This window comes from Perognathus longimembris, chromosome 1 (genome assembly GCF_023159225.1).
Source record: "Perognathus longimembris pacificus isolate PPM17 chromosome 1, ASM2315922v1, whole genome shotgun sequence".
NCBI lineage: Eukaryota > Metazoa > Chordata > Mammalia > Rodentia > Heteromyidae > Perognathus > Perognathus longimembris.
In genome coordinates, this window is record NC_063161.1 from 15,827,312 (window position 1) to 15,846,481 (window position 19,170).

At 35.2% G+C, this 19,170-nt stretch overlaps 1 protein-coding gene and 1 pseudogene across 5 annotated transcripts in view; one reads left to right on the forward strand and one right to left on the reverse strand.

Annotated features, from left to right (window-relative positions):
- Window positions 1–19,170, reverse strand: part of Scyl2 (SCY1 like pseudokinase 2) — a 43,955-nt gene that overhangs the window by 2,173 nt on the left and 22,612 nt on the right. For 4 of the 5 annotated variants that reach the window (XM_048357455.1, XM_048357466.1, XM_048357484.1 and 1 more), the window contains 10 exons: window positions 18,677–18,802; window positions 17,473–17,649; window positions 15,107–15,229; window positions 12,681–12,794; window positions 9,299–9,431; window positions 8,459–8,577; window positions 4,980–5,080; window positions 2,935–3,001; window positions 2,708–2,803; window positions 467–586 (listed from right to left, as the gene is read on the reverse strand). In XM_048357455.1, coding sequence (XP_048213412.1) covers window positions 467–586; window positions 2,708–2,803; window positions 2,935–3,001; window positions 4,980–5,080; window positions 8,459–8,577; window positions 9,299–9,431; window positions 12,681–12,794; window positions 15,107–15,229; window positions 17,473–17,649; window positions 18,677–18,802 — 1,176 coding nt within the window. The remainder of the gene's footprint in view (window positions 1–466; window positions 587–2,707; window positions 2,804–2,934; window positions 3,002–4,979; window positions 5,081–8,458; window positions 8,578–9,298; window positions 9,432–12,680; window positions 12,795–15,106; window positions 15,230–17,472; window positions 17,650–18,676; window positions 18,803–19,170) is intronic. The other variant, XM_048357491.1, reaches the window with a different exon arrangement.
- Window positions 10,053–10,188, forward strand: LOC125341711 (annotated as a pseudogene).

Consider the following 19,170-nt stretch of genomic DNA (forward strand, 5'->3'; position numbering starts at 1 on the left):
AATTATGGTCCTTATTCACTGCCACAGCACCAGCACTCCTAACAATATTAGAAGACAGCACAAAGTAAATACTGGTCAGGTGATATAGATACATCTTCCTAAATCAAGTTACAAATGGAAAAGCCAAAATCAGAAATCACTTTAAGCTCAAAAAATATATAAGAGCATGAACATATTATTCTTGGTCATTTCAAAGTGAACACTGCTAGGGTAGTATAATAGTACCTAATCTTCTTTTTAAAGCCCTCATATTGGCCCATCTCCCTCTTTATTAGTAACAAGTCTTTCACAAAATATTCTACATTAGGCAAGTTATGAAGAAATTGTTGGGAAATCCTTATGTTCATACTTTGTAATATTAACACTTTATATATAGATGTATTCTTTGAAAGTATCTCCTGAAAACACTAGTAGACTAGTTCACTAACTTATTTTCCTTAATAGAAGTACATCTGAAATTATATACCTGTTTGACTGGAGCAATAGATGTGTGTACTTGGGGTTTAAGAGGCTGTTGGCTTTTCAATTTCTGTGCTTGCTCCTGTTCTTTTGCTAATTTCTGTTTTTCTTCAAGTGTAAGTGACCCCTTAAATGAAAACAGAAAAAAAAAATCAGCTGGAAACTTCATAATTCCATTTGTAAGAAACAAAAACAAAAAAAAAAAAGGTTTCATCTTTGGCAAAGCATACAACTATGTTTGGCAATCCTTACTACTTCAATAATTTCCACAAGTAGGTTAAATTTCTATTTATTACCATATATAATTCCAGGTATTACCTCACAGGATCTATGCTAAAAGATTTCTAGTATAAAGCAAGAATCATTTAAAAAATATTTATCAGAATCATCTTTTGAACCAGGCACTAGTGGCTCATACCTGTAGTCCAAGCTACTCAGGAGACTGAGATCTGATGGTCAAAGTTCAAAGCCAGGCTGGGCTGATAAATCTGAAAGTTTCCTATCTCCAACTAATCAGCAAAAGGCTAGAAGTAAAGGTGTGGCTCAAGTGGTAGAGGAGCAAGCAAGCGCGCGCGCACACACACACACACACACACACACACACACACACAATCATTTTTTTCCAGGCTATAAGAAGAGGGCTAAGTGATTTTGTCCTATAAATCTGGGAGCTCTTGTTAAATTCTAATTTGTCTTACACTAATAGAGCTAAGAAGAACTAAAAAATAAAAAGAATGCACATTCTTTCACTGCCAATGTTAGTATCAATTCAACGTTCTCTTTTACTAAATCTTGTTAGAGTGTAAGTTCACAATATTTTCTTACAATTTTATAAGCTATTATGCCCTATAGGCCTTTATCTTTACACAAGTATTCATATTTTTGTGAAGAGAAGAATTGACTTTAGCAGAAGTCAAAGCCTGACATAACTATTTTTACTGGATACTAAACAAAATTTCAATAGGAAAGTATTCTATAGTTTACTATTCAAAATTGGAGGAAAACCTAGTAGGAAACAGGAGAAAAATGTATTCAGATTCTTTATCTGCTTTGAAATAGAATCAAATCTATTTTGAAAAGTCTCTTTAAACAGTGCTAATTCACCTTTTAAATTTTTTTTCCTTTTTTGTTATTATAAAGGTTATAATACAAAAGGATTACATAAGTCAGGTTATGAGTATTTTTTTTGCAATGCCACGCCTTCCTTCACTTTCTCTCAGTTTTTCCCTTCTATCCCCACACAAGTTGTATATTTCAACATAGTGTCTAGTGAGTTGATTCACCTTTAATAAATCATTCTGCATCATGTGCCCCTAGCAGAATAAAGAATATCCATCATCTCTGTGTTATTCTTGTCAAAATATATAACCTTAGTCTAATTATTAGAAAACATCAGGCAAGCCAAGTATGGTGGTATATAACTGTAATCCCAGCACTTGAAAGGCCGTAGAAGGATCCTGAGTTTGAGGCCAGCCTCAACTATATAGCAAATTCCAGACTAGTCCCCCCAACGCCTAACCCAAACTACACCTTCAAAAAATTCATACAAGCTCAAACTGAAGGTCATGCTACTGACAGGTATTCTTCAAATGGATCACAAAAGTTAATGTTATCAACAGAGAATGAAAGGAAATAAGAAGTGTGAGGTTGCTGGGCTCAATATTGGTAGAGATGTACTAGGAGAGAATTAAAATATGAAAAAGCAACCACTAGAAAAAGCCCAAGGAGATGGGTAGAGCAAATCTGCTAGGGAAACCATCAACACAGGGATGGTAGAGAAGAGCCCAGTGGGACAAATGACGAAGAGTCAGGCAGTCTAAAAATGATACCATGTGAGAGAGGCCACATAATAAAGGAAGCTATTTTTATTCTTAATATGAGTAAGGCCATGTTCTACTGGCAAGGTATTTCATAAAGATAATTACAGAATAATTTTTTTGTGGGGGGGTGGCCAGTCCTGGGGCTTGGACTCAGGGCCTGAGCACCATCCCTGGCTTCTTTTTGCTCAAGGCTAGCACTCTGCCACTTGAGCCACAGTGCCACTTCTGGCCATTTTCTGTATATGTGGTGCTGGGGAATTGAACCCAGGGCCTCATGTATATAAGGAAGGCACTCTTGCCACTAGGCCATATCCCCAGCCCATACAGAATAATTTTTAAGTCACTAAATTGTATTTCCCAACAAATGCCTGTGTTTTAAAGAAATTATAAACAACGTAAGTACTAAAAAAAAAAGTAAAGAAACTCACTCTTTTATGTTTATTCTGTATCCCATCTTCTTTATTTTCTGATTCACCACCAGTCAAAAGGTCTGCTCCAATATTGTTAAAAACCTTGTCAATCTGCTGACATAGAAAAATGTCCATTGGGTAAAGACATTTCCATAGAAATGTGATTTTACTGGTTAAGTATTTTAAAAGACCCTTAGATGAAGACACTGTCAAGCACTTTCTTAAAAACGTGAGCATCTTCTTACCTGATTCCCAGTGTGTGTAACTTTGGTGTCCTCAGAAGGATTCATTTGATTTCCTATGTCCAAAGATCTACAGAGGGGAATAACAATAACATAACCAAGAAAAATGAATGTTAATCTCACTCTTTAAGGAAAGTTATAATCTTTTCACTATTTTCTACTATAAATGTCTGTTTGCTCAAAACAAATGTACTTAAATCTTATTTAAAATTTAACACTTGGGATCTACTCCTAGAGAATATACTTAAGAGTGTGATATAAAACAAAGCAAGCACAGCTCTGTCAAAGAATTTATTATAAGCCGGGTGCTAGTGACTCATGCCTGTAATCCTAGCTATTCAAGAGACTGAAATCTAAGGACTACAGTTCAAAGCCAGCTGGGGCAGGAAACTCCAAGAGACTCTTACTGCCAATTAACCACCAGAAAACTGAAAGTGGAGCTGTGGCTCAAAGTGCTAGACTGCTAGCCTTGAACACAAAGCTCAGAGACAGCACCCAGGTCCTGAGTTCAAGCTCCTGACTGACAAAAAAAAACTTATTATAAATGACACTGAAAGACAACATATGATACAGAGAACTGATCATCAATTTCAGAATGACACTAACAACAAATAATAGTTACTGTGACATAGACTTGATTTATGCCTGGAAAAGTAGATAAGATTTAGAAAGGAGAAAGAAAAAGTGTTTCTCTACTCAAATATAAATAACAAATACTAAAAGTGTGTTTCAGAGGTAGAGATATAACTTAGTGGCACATCCTTAGCAAATCCAAAACCCTATATTTAATCCCTAGCATTTAAAAGTTTCTCCCTATAATATTTTTATTTTTTAACTATTTTTATGAGCATACTTTAGTTATATGGGGGAGTGTTTATCATTACATTGCCATTCAAGTATAAAGTATAACCTTACCAAACTTACCCTTCTATCAGTGAGTCTCCCTTACTCCTCTCCCCCTTCAAATCCAGCTTAAATAGGTTTAACACCATTCTGTTCTCATATATGCAACAAACTACTTCAACAACATTTTACACATATTCTTCTAGGTTCCTACCTAACATAGCCAATCCATCAAACCACATATATACACACCACAGAACACAAAGCCTACAAAGGACTCTCACTTTTTTCTAGAGTACATGTATTTATTTCCATAAGTCTTACCTCACACTAGGGAGGAAACCAAAAAGTTTCTATTTAGGGACCTTGCTCATAATTGAAAGCAATTTTGCTGATTTTCAGATGGCTTTTGGTTTATAATTTTAATGCTTTAATATATATCCTAGATTTATATACTTTGCACTGTAACAATATAGTGATTTTTTTTTAGCCAGTCTTGGGGCTTGAACTCAGGGCCTGAGCTCTGGCTCTGTCCCTGACTTCTTTTTGCTCAGCACTCTACCACTTGAAGAACAGCTCCACTTCTAGATTTTTCTGTATATGTGGTACTGAGAATTGAACCCAGGGCTTCATGCATGCTAGGCAAGCACTCTACCACTAAGCCTCATTTCCAGCCCACCAATGCACACACTTGACAGAGAAAAAAAGAAAACAGCTCCTAAGCCATTCCCAACCCAGATTATAGTGAATTTTTTACTAGAATAAAATAGCATTCCCCAGTGAATGATTTCTATCTTTACAACACTAGTGTTGTACAAATAATTTAGAAAATCCCCCTTAAAAACAAATAGAGGTGGGGTTCAAGAAAAGCAAAGGGAAACCAAAAGACAAGCAGCTCATAAATTTGAAAAATATTTATAAGTGATGTTCTTCGTGTTCAGCAACCTGTGTTTATAATACTAGTGCCTAATAATGATTAAGAAAAGACTTTTCTCAGAAACAGAATTTTCTTTATGTAATATATCTTATTTAAACATTTGTACTCAAAGGTCACAGATTTTCAACAATATCTTACTCTAGCTCTTTCAAACTATTAACATGTTGGGGGATTTTTAAATGTTTTACATATGGCTAAATAAAATCCAGAACATTTTCTATTCCGTATTTCAGAAAATCAATCATGATATAATGTGCACTCTACTTACTTCTGTTGCTCTTGCATTATATGAAGTTGCTCCAGTTTGGTCTTATGTTCAGACTCCAATCTGTTAAGCATTTCTTTTATCACGGAAATGAAAGAATTGAACTGGTATAATAAGAAATCGATACGGTTATAATACTTCAAGTGTAAAGTAGATGTAACCAATTAAAATAATTCAATAAGCTAAACAATATTCACCTTTTTTTTGAATCTTAGCATCATGGTACAATGATACAATAATTAAACTCAAAATATCATAGGAAGGTTTTGCAGTCTTCATATAATAGTGACATGATAGTTAATGAGGCTTTAAGTTCCAAAAAAAAAATTGTGCTTATCAGGAATTAGTTCATTTAATGATGTAAAGAAAATTTCTATTTACTCAGATTGTTACAAATATGAAATCTTTGACTAAATTTGTTTTAGGAAAAGCCAGGTGAAATATTAAATATTCATAATGCAACTCTAAGTTAATATACAACAAGCTTTGGTTAAACTTTGGTTAATTCTTATGATACTTCTAAGGGCATCATTAATAATTTGTTTTAATGGTCTATATTACAAGAAGTATCTATAAACCAATTTCCTCCCCTTCCCAAATTTTACAACTACACCTCTGTGCTGAGGTATGGTTGTATATATATTCCACTTTACTAATCTTTACAACTCTTCCAACTAAGTTTATTAATACTTCTATTTTACCTCTGAGGACAGTTCGGATCAGTGTAAGATAAAGCAATTACTTCACACACTTTCTTACATAGCAGTTACAATTCATACTATCTCTGAAAAGCTTGTGCTCTTTCAACATCACAAATGCCTCTTCCCATGCTGTCAGTAACTGCTGTTTCATTACGTCATGAGAATGACAAAAGGCATATTTCCTTAATGGCTTACCCTGTCTGACTTTCTGCTGATTAAACTTTTAAGACTTTTGAAGTATAATATACTAACAGAAAAGTCTTAAGTGCATAGTTCAAAAAATTCACTGGCTGAGCACACCCAATTTAACTAATAGCCAAATGGAAAACAGAAGCTTCCTGTGCCGTCTTATATTCATTTTCTGCCTCTACAACCTGTAAAGTAAAACACTATTCTGGCATCCAGCAGCATAAATTAGTTTAGATTTTCTTTGTACTGCATACAATGTGAAATCATTCAGCATGTCTGGGTCATTAACTCAATGTTTTGCTTGTATAATTCATCCATATTATTTTACATTTGCTTGTGCAGAAAAAGGTTAACACTGTTACTTTTGGAATAATCTGCTAGCAAGATTGGCCTTTGGCTGGTGTCTGGGAACTTAGATTTTAGGAAGGTTCCCCATTGTTCATTGATAATAGTAGCTTGCCATGCCTAACCTGTTTGTATAAAGAATATGTTTCATGCTGAACATGTGCTTTTCCTTCTGGGAATCTAAGAATTTGAGAGCATGCTTGGCAGAAAGAACTACTTAGTCAGCTCTCAATAAAACTCTGGGAGCCAAGTTTCTGATATTAGTTGGTTACATTTCTGGTGGACTTATATCCAGAACAGAGCAGAGCATATCCTTAGTGCCTTCTCATAGGGCCATTTCCCCCCAGAATGGGTTCTATGAATCGTTACCCTTTCCCAACTATGCTTGCTAGCTTTTCATCATCATCAATAACAACTGTGAGCACAACTACTTTTGGTCCACTGAGTCATCTCATGGGGTACTTACTATTAGAAACCCTTCCAAACGCAGTAACTCAGTTGCATGGTATTTTCTATTTTAAAATAAAATACAAAAAATGTATTTTCCTAAGTTACTTTATCTTTTTCATTTACTTATGACATACTGAAATTATTTTAAATAACAGCTGACAAAAAAGGGCAGTCTTGAATTAGGAACCCTGACTGTGAAAAAACAGGAAAGCAGACCATATCCATACTAAACTAATGAGAAATATCCTAAGACATGATTCAAAGTATTTCTGCAGACGACTCTTAAAAAAAAATCATAATGTTGACAAGAACACATATCAAGTGGAACTATATGTATATATTTGAAAATATTTTAAAACATTTAAAATCAGAAATACAAGAACTAAGACTAGAAATAAAAAGTTGAAGATTGTTCTAGGGATATCATTCTATTCCTCCTCAATACTCATTATCTTTCATTTTGCCAGCCCTAAAGCCAATCCTGCCACCCATAATATAAAGCAAGTATTTATCTAGGCACAACCCTCTTTATCATTTTTCTTAATATAACTTAATAGTACACAAAGGGGTTTCACTGTGATATTTCCAGTCTCTAGTTGTAAATGTTTCTTGCCTGTCCCTCCCAGATGCTCTCAGTTAAACTGAACTCTTCTCAGACTTTTACATTATACTTCATTAAATACCAGATCTATTGTGAACAAAATGTGGACTTTTGCTACTCTATATGTCAAGTTTCCATTTCTAGCACTGCGAAAGGGCTGGAGCTAAATGAAGAATAAGCAGTAATACCCAGCATTTGAAGGGTTCATAACCTGCAGGAAGAATCTATACAAGCATATTGCTATAATAAGTACAACAGAGAATGCAGACACATATTCTGTAGTAATTTATTATTCCTTTGCTCAATCATCTCAAGTTCAAATATAAAACAAAGGAATTTACTCTGAACCCACTGTATATTGTTCCATTTTCCTCAAATTATTAACTTGAATTATTCCTTCCCTACAAAAGTCAGGGTCTTAAAAATGGTCCCTAATTATCCCCTCCTTCTGCTATTTACATTCCTGTGCAATGCCCTATCTTGGACTTGTGATATGCTTCTAAGCGATAAAATATGACAAAGGTAATCGGATATCGATTCCTTGATTACACTACAAGAGACTGTTAACTTCAGTCTTGTTAGCAGAACTCTTTCTCACTGGTTTTGGTGAAACAAGCAGCCACATTGGAAAGGCCCAAGTGATAGGGAAATGAGAGTGACACCTGCCTAACAACAGCTAGGACTAAACCCCTCAACCCAACTGGTCAAAAGGAACTCAATAGTGCAAATAATCAATTAAACATATTCTAAGCAGACAGGTCCTTCGTGAGCATCAAGTTCTTGACTACAGCACTATAAGAAACAGATGCGAAATCTAAGCCCTGACCCAGCATGACTAACTCTAGGAACTCTGAGATGAATAATTCTGTGCTGCCCTCAAAACACTAAACTTATGGTTATTTTTTATTTAACGATAATTACCAACATATTCTGCCTTTGTTTTTGTCAACTTTCTATCCCCAGATTTAAAGCAATCCAAATCTTGCCAATTTATCCCCAACACCCTGCTCATTACCATCTCCCAACGAAGCCTTTAATGATCTATCCTTCTATTCAAAAAAACTTCCTTCATTTAGTTCTCTGGCATATTTTACTGTTTTAGCAACTTCTACATATATTAATGTATTTACTAAAACCATATAATGCCAAGAAAACAGTAAACTGAATAAACCAAACAATCACAAACATATTCCCACCTGATTGAGATTGAGATTGTTTTCAATACTCAGAGGAATGAGATGAGGCAAAACTTTTCCAGCCAGCTGCTCTTTGGTGATTCCCAACTTCTTATGAGTAAAAGTACATTTGTAAATACCTGACAGAAAAGATTGCAACCAATTTTATAAGTTAACACCAACAGTTAAGAGAAATCATGAAAACAGTATATGACCATGAAATCTTTTGGTAATTCAGTGAAGCAAAAAATTTTCCCAATCAGTGCTATAGAATGTGGATGCTCTTACACAGATCAGAATGCTTTTAGCCTTCTCATCAACACAGATTTATTAACCACTATGACAAAATCATCTTATGTTCCTTTGGTTGAAGAGCACATTTAATAATAGTGCAACATTAAAAGCTTAATCAGATCTAGGCACATTTATTACACTGTAGCAACGAGGTTACAGCAAGCCCCCCCTAAAAATGTAAACTTCACACATAAACCTTACTTTAACACATCTAAAGTATACATACAGTAACAGTTCAGAGTCTACACTGTTACTTCTTCAGTAAGAAAAATGGGGGGGGGGGGTTAGGCCTCTCTTATTTTGTACTATAGATAGAGAAGATGACATGCTATATTTGTGAAGATATGATCCTCGAATATCTTATTTTAATTGTCAAGATTTTATTGCTTTTGCTAAAATCAACAGATAAGGAGAAAAGTTATACTAAGGCATTGATCCCATCATTCTTCAACTACTAAACGTTATATATATGAAAAGCAGGATTGCTTTACAGATTGGAAATTTTACTGGTAAAATCTTACTGTCTGTAAAACAAGTTGTATCAAATAACATTAACTTTTTAGCTACCTAAGATTCCCATGAGGACAGCTGGTTCCTTGGATGGAATCTGTTGTAAGAAGGGCAGGATGTCATCAAGTACAAACCACTTGTCCAAGTATTCCAAAATCTTTCCTAAGCACACTAATGAATTCACACGAACCTATTAGCAGAGATAAATTACATTTGTCATTTAAGGTCTTTGTAACCTAGAACAAAATATTCAAATGTAAATTTAATCTTAGTATACACATACACTAAAATCTCAAGAATAAAGTAGACTTTGAAATCATGTTTATAAAAATAAGAAATTCACTTATTAAGTTTCCTAATTTGTATAAAAAGAAGTAATGATCACTTCACCAAGATACTATTGAGCTAAGATGAGGAAATACTTCAACTTTCTTAGTTAGTGGCATTGGGGATCAAACCCAGGGCTCTATAAAATACTAGACAAGCACTCTATCACTGAGCCACATCCTCAGCCCCAAAAGATCAAGCCAACCTTTTTCTAGGTAGAAGAAAGCAGTGCTTAGGATTAATCCTTACCCATCCAGCCTAGGCAAATTTTCTATTACTGAGCTACATCCCCAGGCTTCATTTTTTCAATATTTTAAATAAAGCCCTTAGGATTTAGGAAGCTTTTTATAATATGCATATTTCTTACTAAGGACACTTCTTTGATAACATTTAAATTATAAAAAGGACCTTCTAAAGTCATCAGTCTCACAGGGACTCTTACTTTACTTTAACTCAATTCAATTCATTCTTAAACAGTTTTACAGTGTTGTATGAAAGGAGAGAAGGTTAGCACTGCCCTTGACAAGGATGGAAGAGGCCCTTGGGCCTGACAACATGCATACGGTTAAACAGTTTTACAAACATATGTAATTATCTGTATGTGCCTAACAAAGTTTTCTATTTTTAAATAACCTTAATGCAGTTATCAAAACTTTCTACTCATTAGGCTTTAGTAACTGTATTAAGTACTAAGGTTAGTATACTAAATGTTTTATACTGTATCAAATGTCCTAGAACTATGGGAGAAACAAAATACTGATTTATTTTCTATTATGATGTTTATTAGTTCTTTAAGACATAACACTTAAAGCTTTTAAGAGTATTTTATCTAAGTGTGCAGAATTTGTTTTACTTATTTTCAAGGAGCAGAATTAAGATTCAATTCTATCTCAGGGCTCATCTTTTAGGAATTTTCTAGTTAAACTTTTAATCTTTAGATTATAGGTCTGAATGCAATTCAGAAATTCATATTTGTCACTTCGAAGTTAGGTAAGAACACTACAAATGCTATCTAAACTACATTTAAGGGTTGGGAGCAGTGTACAAGTGATAGAATATCTACCTATAGGAGTGCTCTGAGATCAGAATGCCACTACCACCAACCAACCAAGATATGAAATAAAATGCACTTAAAAAGTAAAATATAAAATGAAAATCAATTTGAGTTACTATTCTAAATATGCTCATTATAACTCCTTGTAAATACTAAATCTATATGGAGAAACTGGCAGCTTTTAAAAACATAAAGATCAGTGGACAGTAATACAGATCATTTAAATATCTATGTTTCCCACATCTACTCACTTCTGCATACAGACTCAGGGCTAAGCCAAAGTATATACTTCAAGAAAATATATGCTAAAATAAATTTATCGGCATAAGCTAAGGTATACAGTATGAAGTGCATAAGCTACTTGGGAGGCAAAGGCAAGAAGGAACATGTCAAGACCACCTATGCAAAGTTATCAACAGCTTATCTCAAAAACAAAACACACACACACACACACACACACACGCTACAAGTGCAGCTAAAGTGGTAGAGCACTTTTCTAGAATGTTTGAGGCCCTGGGTTCAATCCCCAGTACTGAAAACAGAGGGGAAAAAAATTCTGAAATTACCAATAACTACCATCCACTTTGGAAACTTAATCATAAAAGTACAGAACTTCAAAGGATTATATTTCAAATCTTTTTAATGATGACAAAGAAAGAGACTCAGAAAGGTATAGTTACTACCTACCCTAGGGCTGTAGAGTACATAGTAACAAAGCCTAGAGTTAAGAATGCCAGATTCTTCTCTGCATATCATTCCATGCCTGCTCATTTCAGTAATGACTTATTTCCTTCTTTAGTGTTATAAAAACCAAAAAGCATGAACTGAAACAGATTAGATGGCTATAAAGTAAAATCATCTGTTTACATTGCTTTTGCTTAAACTTCTATTAAGCTATTAACTTTTTTATTTAAATTCACACTGTCAGATGAAAATAGATGGAATCTCCAGTGAACAAGCTATACAAAATGCATATTTAACAATACACTCATTTTCAAGTATCAATGTAAAAAAAAAACTTTCAGGCAAAGGAAAGACATTTCTCTCTTTTCTCGAAAGCTGGTATTGAAGAGTGGTCAAGATGACTTCTATAAAGAAATGGCAACATGTTAAGTCCTTCAATTTAATGTTAGAGATAATAAGAACTATGGCATTTCCTCTACACATTCCTTGGCTAGGAAGTAATTTAATGTTAAAAATCCTGTATTCAGGGCTGGGGATACGGCCTAGTGGCGAGAGAGATTGCCTCGTATACATGAGGCCCTGGGTTCGATTCCCCAGCACCACATATACAGAAAACAGCCAGAAGTGGTGCTGTGGCTCAAGTGGCAGAGTGCTAGCCTTGAGCAAAAAGGAAGCCAGGGACAGTGCTCAGGCCCTGAGTCCAAGGCCCAGGACTGGCCAAAAAAAAAAAAATCCTGTATTCAGAGGGGTGCTGGTAAATCATACCCATAATCCTAGCTACTCAGGGGGCTGCAATCCAGTATCAAGGATCATGGTTCAAAGCCAGCCACAGCAGGAAAGTCTGTGAGACTCATCTTTAATTAAACACCAAAAAGTTGGAAGTGGAACTGTGGCTCAAGTGGTACAGCAATAACCGTAAGCAAAAAGGCTCAGAGACAGCAGCCAGGCTGAGCTCAAGCTCCAATACCAGCGTGTGCATATGTATGCACGCACACGTACACGTACACACACACACACACAAACACACACAGATTTAGAGATAGATGACTAAAGGTAATTTATAACTAATAACAAAGTAAATTGTTAAAACAAAAAACAATTCAGAACACAACAATTCAACTTTTCTACTGCAGCATTCAAAGTAAGGAAACGTGGAGTAAGGTGTGGAATTCAGTATTCTAACTATACACTGGAAAAAATTATGGATCATTTTCTATTTACACATGCACATATGCACGCACACACACACACGTACAGGTCACCTACAGCCAAGACAAATAATGTGAACAGACTGTTATTGGGTTATGAAGTGATGATAAAATGATAAACTAATGAGAAGTGAAAGGAAATAAAAATCAATATGTAATTACTCACAGCAAGAGAAGACGTTTGGAGACAAGCATTTTTAATTCTTGGTATCAAAGCATTTTTCATGGATGGGTAGTCTATAAGATTTGCAAAGGTTGGAATGATGTTTAGACAGAGCTCCTATTAAAAAAATAAATCTTATCAATTTAGAGACTCATCTTTGCACATATTCAAAAACATTTTGCCTTTTTTGTATGGCTAATTTGTCAGTTTAAAAAGGATTTTCACATGTTATATTATTAGGTCCTTTCCACAACTCTCTGGAAAAAAAAAGTTACAATTACTTTAAAACCTGTTTGGCTGCACAGAGTCTGTGGTATTAGGTCAGGAGATTATAGTTGCAACTCTTTTTTTCCTTGAGAGAAGTTCTTGCTATACAGCATAGAAAGGCCTAGAACTAGAAATCCCTCAGCCTAGGCCTCCTCAGGACTGGGATTATAGGCAGCAACCACTATACCACAGTTGGCTACAACTCCTTTAGGAAGAGCTGAAAAGTAGAAGCAGACACACCTCTCCTACTCTATCTACTTATAAGGGGAAAATTAACACCAATATCACACTCTTGAATAAATTCAGTAGACAAACTGAAATAAGCCAACAAAGTGACCTAAAATGTGTCATCTTAGTTCTAACAAACTAGGCTAGTACACACCTATAAGCCAGCACCTAGAGGTTCTTCAGGCCAGCATAGGCTACAGAGAAAGACAAAAAGTAAGTAAATGCTTTAAAAATTCTGTTTTTCCTTATCTGAATCTGTTTACTGGCAAAAATACTACAAACTTTTAGATATGAAACTACTTTGCACAAAAGATGTTCTTAACATAAGGTATATTTTCCAGCGGAGCATGACAAAACATGTCCCCAGATACTCAGGAGGCAGACATTGGGAAGATCAAGGTTTGAGGCTTGCCCAGGCAAAAAGCTGACAAGACCCATTTGAAACAACAAGTTGGGTATTATGGTTCACACATAAAACATCAGCTGTGTGGGAAGTTCATAATTTAAGGCCAGTCTTGGACACAAATGACTGGATCTGACCACAGCAAATAAAGAGCTGGGGGTGTGGATGAACTGGTAGAGCAGCTGTTTTTTCAAGTTCAAGACCCCCTGACTTCAAACCTTAGTACTGCCAAAAAAATTAAATACGAATTTCCTAAAGTGAAAAATTTAAACCAAACAAAGTTTTTATTCACTGAAGGATGGTGATGGGACACTTTTACTTCCTAAAATTACATTTTTTTTAATTTTTATTTTAATTTTGGTTTTTTGCCAGTCCTGGGCCTTGGACTCAGGGTCTGAGCACTGTCCCTGGCTTCCTTTTGCTCAAGGCTAGCACTCTGCCACTTGAGCCACAGCACCACTTCTGCCGTTTTCTATATATGTGGCACTGGGGAATCAAACCCAAGGCTTCATGTAGACGAGGCAAGCACTCTTGCCACTAGGCCATATTTCCAGCCCCTAAAATTACATTTTAAATAGCAATCCAGAATGGTTTTCCAGACAGAGACCCAAAGAATCAGAATTTTAATAGCAAAGACTACAAAATGAACCTTTTGACAAATATATGCTGTTTTAAGGCCGTCTTTGTGGGATAAAAGCCTGGTGATAGGCTTCTTCATCTTGACATACAAATGAACCTCACTGCAGAAGAATAGCATTCTGGTTTTCTTGGTTTTGTTTCTGTGGTACTGGAGTTTAAACTTAGGGCTTTAAGTTTAATAGGGAAAGGCTCTACCAACTTGAGTTACAACTCCCAGTCCTAGGAACAGAATTTCTAAACAGAAAACTGAATTAACAAACATAAGAGAAAATTATGAGTACAGGAAATACTTAGGTTTTCATAAGAAAAGTGCATAGATGCCTTTTAATTTTTTTCAATCATAATTATCCAATTTGAAGTAGAAAGAGGCATACAATAATTCAAATTACAATAAATAAAACTTTCTTCCATAATAGTACATTTCTGATGATAGCCGTAAGTCTCCTTTATGGTAAAGGTACCTATCAAGAATAAATTCCTTGGGGCTGGGGATATAGCCTAGTGGCAAGAGTGCCTGCCTCGGATACACGAGGCCCTAGGTTCGATTCCCCAGCACCACATATACAGAAAACGGCCAGAAGCGGCACTGTGGCTCAAGTGGCGGAGTGCTAGCCTTGAGCGGGAAGAAGCCAGGGACAGTGCTCAGGCCCTGAGTCCAAGGCCCAGGACTGGCCAAAAAAAAAAAAAAAGAATAAATTCCTTTATGAATCATTTAATTCTTTAGTTAGGAGTAGATATACTTAGTAACTGTATCAATGGTATAATCTGATAAACACATTCACTACTGATTTCTATATAGGGTGCTGTAACTTAATCCTAAAACATACATTATCTCTTTCTACTGCTTTAAAAAAAAGAGTCAGCACTAAACAAAAACAAGTTAATGCACTACCTGGATCTGAATGGAAGGAGCCTCGAGTGCTCTGTAAACCATCGGTAGGACACTGTTCTTGATCTCATCAGGAGGGGTTTTGGTCAATAGCAAATCCATTTTTTGTAGGAAAATTAATAAAATCTGTTTAGAAGGAAAAAAGACCACGTGTATTAAAGTCTAAAATCTTTTAAGATTCAACATATGCCAAAATTTAAAGGTTGTTTTTTTTCAAAAGAATAAGTTATATGTTTTGACACTCACCATGTTGCTAGCCTGAAGGCGTGCAAGACAAAAACATACAAATCAAGCCTCTGACATTTGTGGAAACATACCACTTAACATCTGCTCTCAGTCTAATTATTTAAATAAAGACTAATTTTCTAGTTTTCACATATCTACAGTAATGTATTACCTACAAATACCCACTGTCTTGAAAGTTTCTGGAGAAAAATAAAAGTCTTAACACAGTAAAAAGTGTCGCAAAGAAGCAAATTTTATCTCTTAGCATTTATGAAGTTCAGGAGAAGAGAGGACACAGAAAAGAAAAGATCTGTAAGGAAAAGTTCTACAAAGAAACGTTTATAAATGACACTGGCTTTTTTTTTTAACTGAGCTTCCTCCACTTATCTTACTTATAAGGAACAAACTAGCCTTTCTATTAATGCATAATATTTATTTTTTTGCCAAGGTGTGGTTAAAAAATTTCAGGAGAATTTTTTTATTGTTATTATTAAGGTGATGTACAGAGATGATACAGTTTCATAAGTCAGGTGATGTGTACATTTCTTTCTGTTATCCCTTCCTTTGCCCTCTTCCACTTTCTCCCTCCCATCCCTACCCACAAGTTATATATAGTTCATTTTCAACATATGGTTTACCGAGTGCCACTGCTGCACTGTTTGCCCTTTGTCCCATTTCTGTGCTCCCCTTTACTCTTCCAAAAGACCGATAAATGAACAAACAAGAAACAAACAAAAAAAGAAACCTCTGGTTTCCATTTCCTGCAATTCATTTTGATAAATTTTATTTTAAATATTGAGAGGCACAGAGGCATTATTGTTCCTTTGAGTTCCTCCCCAAAGTGTGTCCTCAGGAGGAATTTTTAACTGAAAACTAAAGGGAAAAAATGAGAATCAGAGTCACTCATCAGTGACTCACGCCTGTAATCCTAGCTACTCGGGAGGTTGAGATCTGAGGATCACAGTTCAAAGCTAGCCCAGGCAGGAAAGTCTGAGAGACTCTTATCTCCAATTAACCAGAAAACCAGAAGTGGCACTGTGGCTCAAAGTGGTAGAGTGCTACCCTTGAGCAAAAAGCTCAGGGACAGCACTCAAGCCCTGAGTTTAAGTCCTATGTCTGTCCAAAAAGAATGAAAGGAAGGGAGGGAGGGAGGAAGGAGGGCAGACCAAAGAATGGGGACAACATAGAATTCAGGTCATGGGCTTCTTAGAACATTATCTTGACTAATTCATGTCTTGGGGAATAAGTGACCCCACCAACTTCCTCTCTTTGTGCTTTGAGTACTGGCGGGAAACCCAGATTCAATGCCTGAACTCATTTTCCTTGCTCCTTCCCAAGTCCACAGGAACTCTCACCTTATACTACCTTCTATATATTGCCTCTTTCTAAAGGAACCACAAAGTCATAGCCACTACATCAGAGAGCTAATAAGCAATTGCCATGCAGAGGCAGAAACAAAAAATAATATTAACTATGTGCCAGAAATCAGATCAATAACTCCTTTCATTTTAGAAAGGAGGAAATGGAAGCTTTAAGATGGTAATGATGAATCTAAGTCATATTTCAAGTAAAGAGATAAAGAAGTCCTAGGTTTAAACCCAGCTTTGTGTCCCCTCTGAACTTGAATCAGAGATGATCTTAAATCCGGCAAGCATATATTACAATAGGTGTTTTTCCACATATAGACACATTCCATACTACAATATTTCAATGGTGCTCTAAGCATTTTCTTCCTTTAGTTAAAGTACTTATTACCAAAAAAATAAAGAGGAACAATTGGAGCAAATCATTTGCAAGTTAAAGATTGGAATAACAATACAAGGATACCTAAAAGTATAAGAAACAATTAACATTTCTTAAGCATATAATTTTCAATAAAGTCAAATGGGAAAAGTATAATGCATACAAAATTCATTGCAATTTATTTCCTGAGATGAAAACTTACAGAAAGTCAAAGACATAAGGACATTCACCTACAAAATTTAATTGTAATTTTATAGATGGTTCAAACATATGCAAAATAGCTAATGAAAAAGTCATATAGTTCCTCCTTTTTTTAACTCATACATTTACTTCTTTTGTTTCAGTAGCAATCGTCCTTATGAATAATACCATATAAATATGCAACAATACCTATAACATACCTGGATTGGCTCCTGCTGTTTAAACACAGGACCAAGTTCAGGTAGAATTAATTTGACATATTCTTCTTTGGTGCATTCCTCAGCAATCAGCAAAACATTGGGCAAAACAAAAGGTACCATGTCGGGGTTGACAAATTCTGAAGTCAAGCAAGGTAAAATTCTCTGCACAATTACTCGCTGAAAAATGAAAACGTTTTTATAAAACCAATTGATTTCAGATCGTTAATATTACCATTGAAATGTAAAACCTATCTTCTTTAGATAAAATGATCGTATAATTTACAGTTGAAATTAAAATATATTTTAGTGAAATATGGAATGCTATTCCTAATTATTCCAAAACAAATGGCATAAGCTATGAATGTCTAGATAAAAGAAAATATATGGTCACCTGTATTTAGGAAGCCTTTGCCAGTCTTCACTGATGCTTCTATTCTTTTCTTTTTTAGGATTTCTTTTGTTTTTTCATTTCTTTATTGTGAAAGTGATATACGGGGGGGTTACAGTTTCATACATTTCCCTGGCTTCTTTTTGCTCAAGGCTAGCAATCTGCCACTTGAGTCACAGCGCCACTTCTGGCTGTTTTCTGTATATGTGGTGCTGGGGAATTGAACCCAGGGCCTCATGTATAAGAGGCAAGCACTTTACCACTAGGCCACATCCCCAGCCTGATGCTTCTATTCTTAATTCCTTTTTTATGAAGGAATTAATGTCACACAACTCAAACACTGTCCTTATTTTTAATTGCTGCTTCATGTATAGCAACCTATCTATATTTACCATAATGGCCTTGAGAGCAGGGACAACATTTTTCTCTTTCCTCTTACTTCTTAAGTGAAATACTAGGCAATTAGCAAGTGCCACTGGTTATGCGATAGATTAAAACACTGGAAACATTTTTGCATCTAGGAAATAGTTTTACAAGCAGTGCCTTTAGACTTACACTCATGGTTTACTAAGTCAGAGGGGAGAGTCAAAGGAATAGGACAGGCTAGCATCAGTAGAGAACTACATCTTTAACTCACAATCAGCGGTGATCTCCATAATGACAGTTCGATGTGCAAATGCTGATATGACATGAGGTAGCATCCTTGTAATTTTTAATTAGTTAATTTTTTGTACCATTTCTTGGAATTGTTTTTATAGTAAGTCAAAGCAAAAAATTTTAAATCCTGATACAATAAGAAACTGATGAACAACAAACCTTAGGCAGTTTTGATAGAACCTTTGGCAATCCTTTGAAAAACTGTGACTTCTGAAGATTATCTCTTTGGAATAAAGTATCAAAATATTGAAGAGTTACTGCACCAACATCATCAAAGAAAGGAATCTAAAAATACGAAATAAGTTATTTTGATAAATATTAAAAGTATTTTACATAACTGAAACAACCACAATACAATGAGAAAATATTCAGAAACATTCAACAAAATGATAATCATCATTTTAATGTAAGTTGTATTTTTAAAAATCACAATAAGAAAACAAATTATTTTTTAAGTTCTTCAAAATCAGTTACCTGTTATCATTAAATCTGTTGCCAAATAGCAAATGCTCGGCAATAGCATTTGTTAATACAACTCCAGAATATTGAAAAACTAGGTAAAATATCTTTTGTGGGAACTATGATGTGGACATTTGGGGGGATCGTTTAATCTGCCACTTTGTGGGGCTCTAGGGCTCTAGGAAATAGGATTA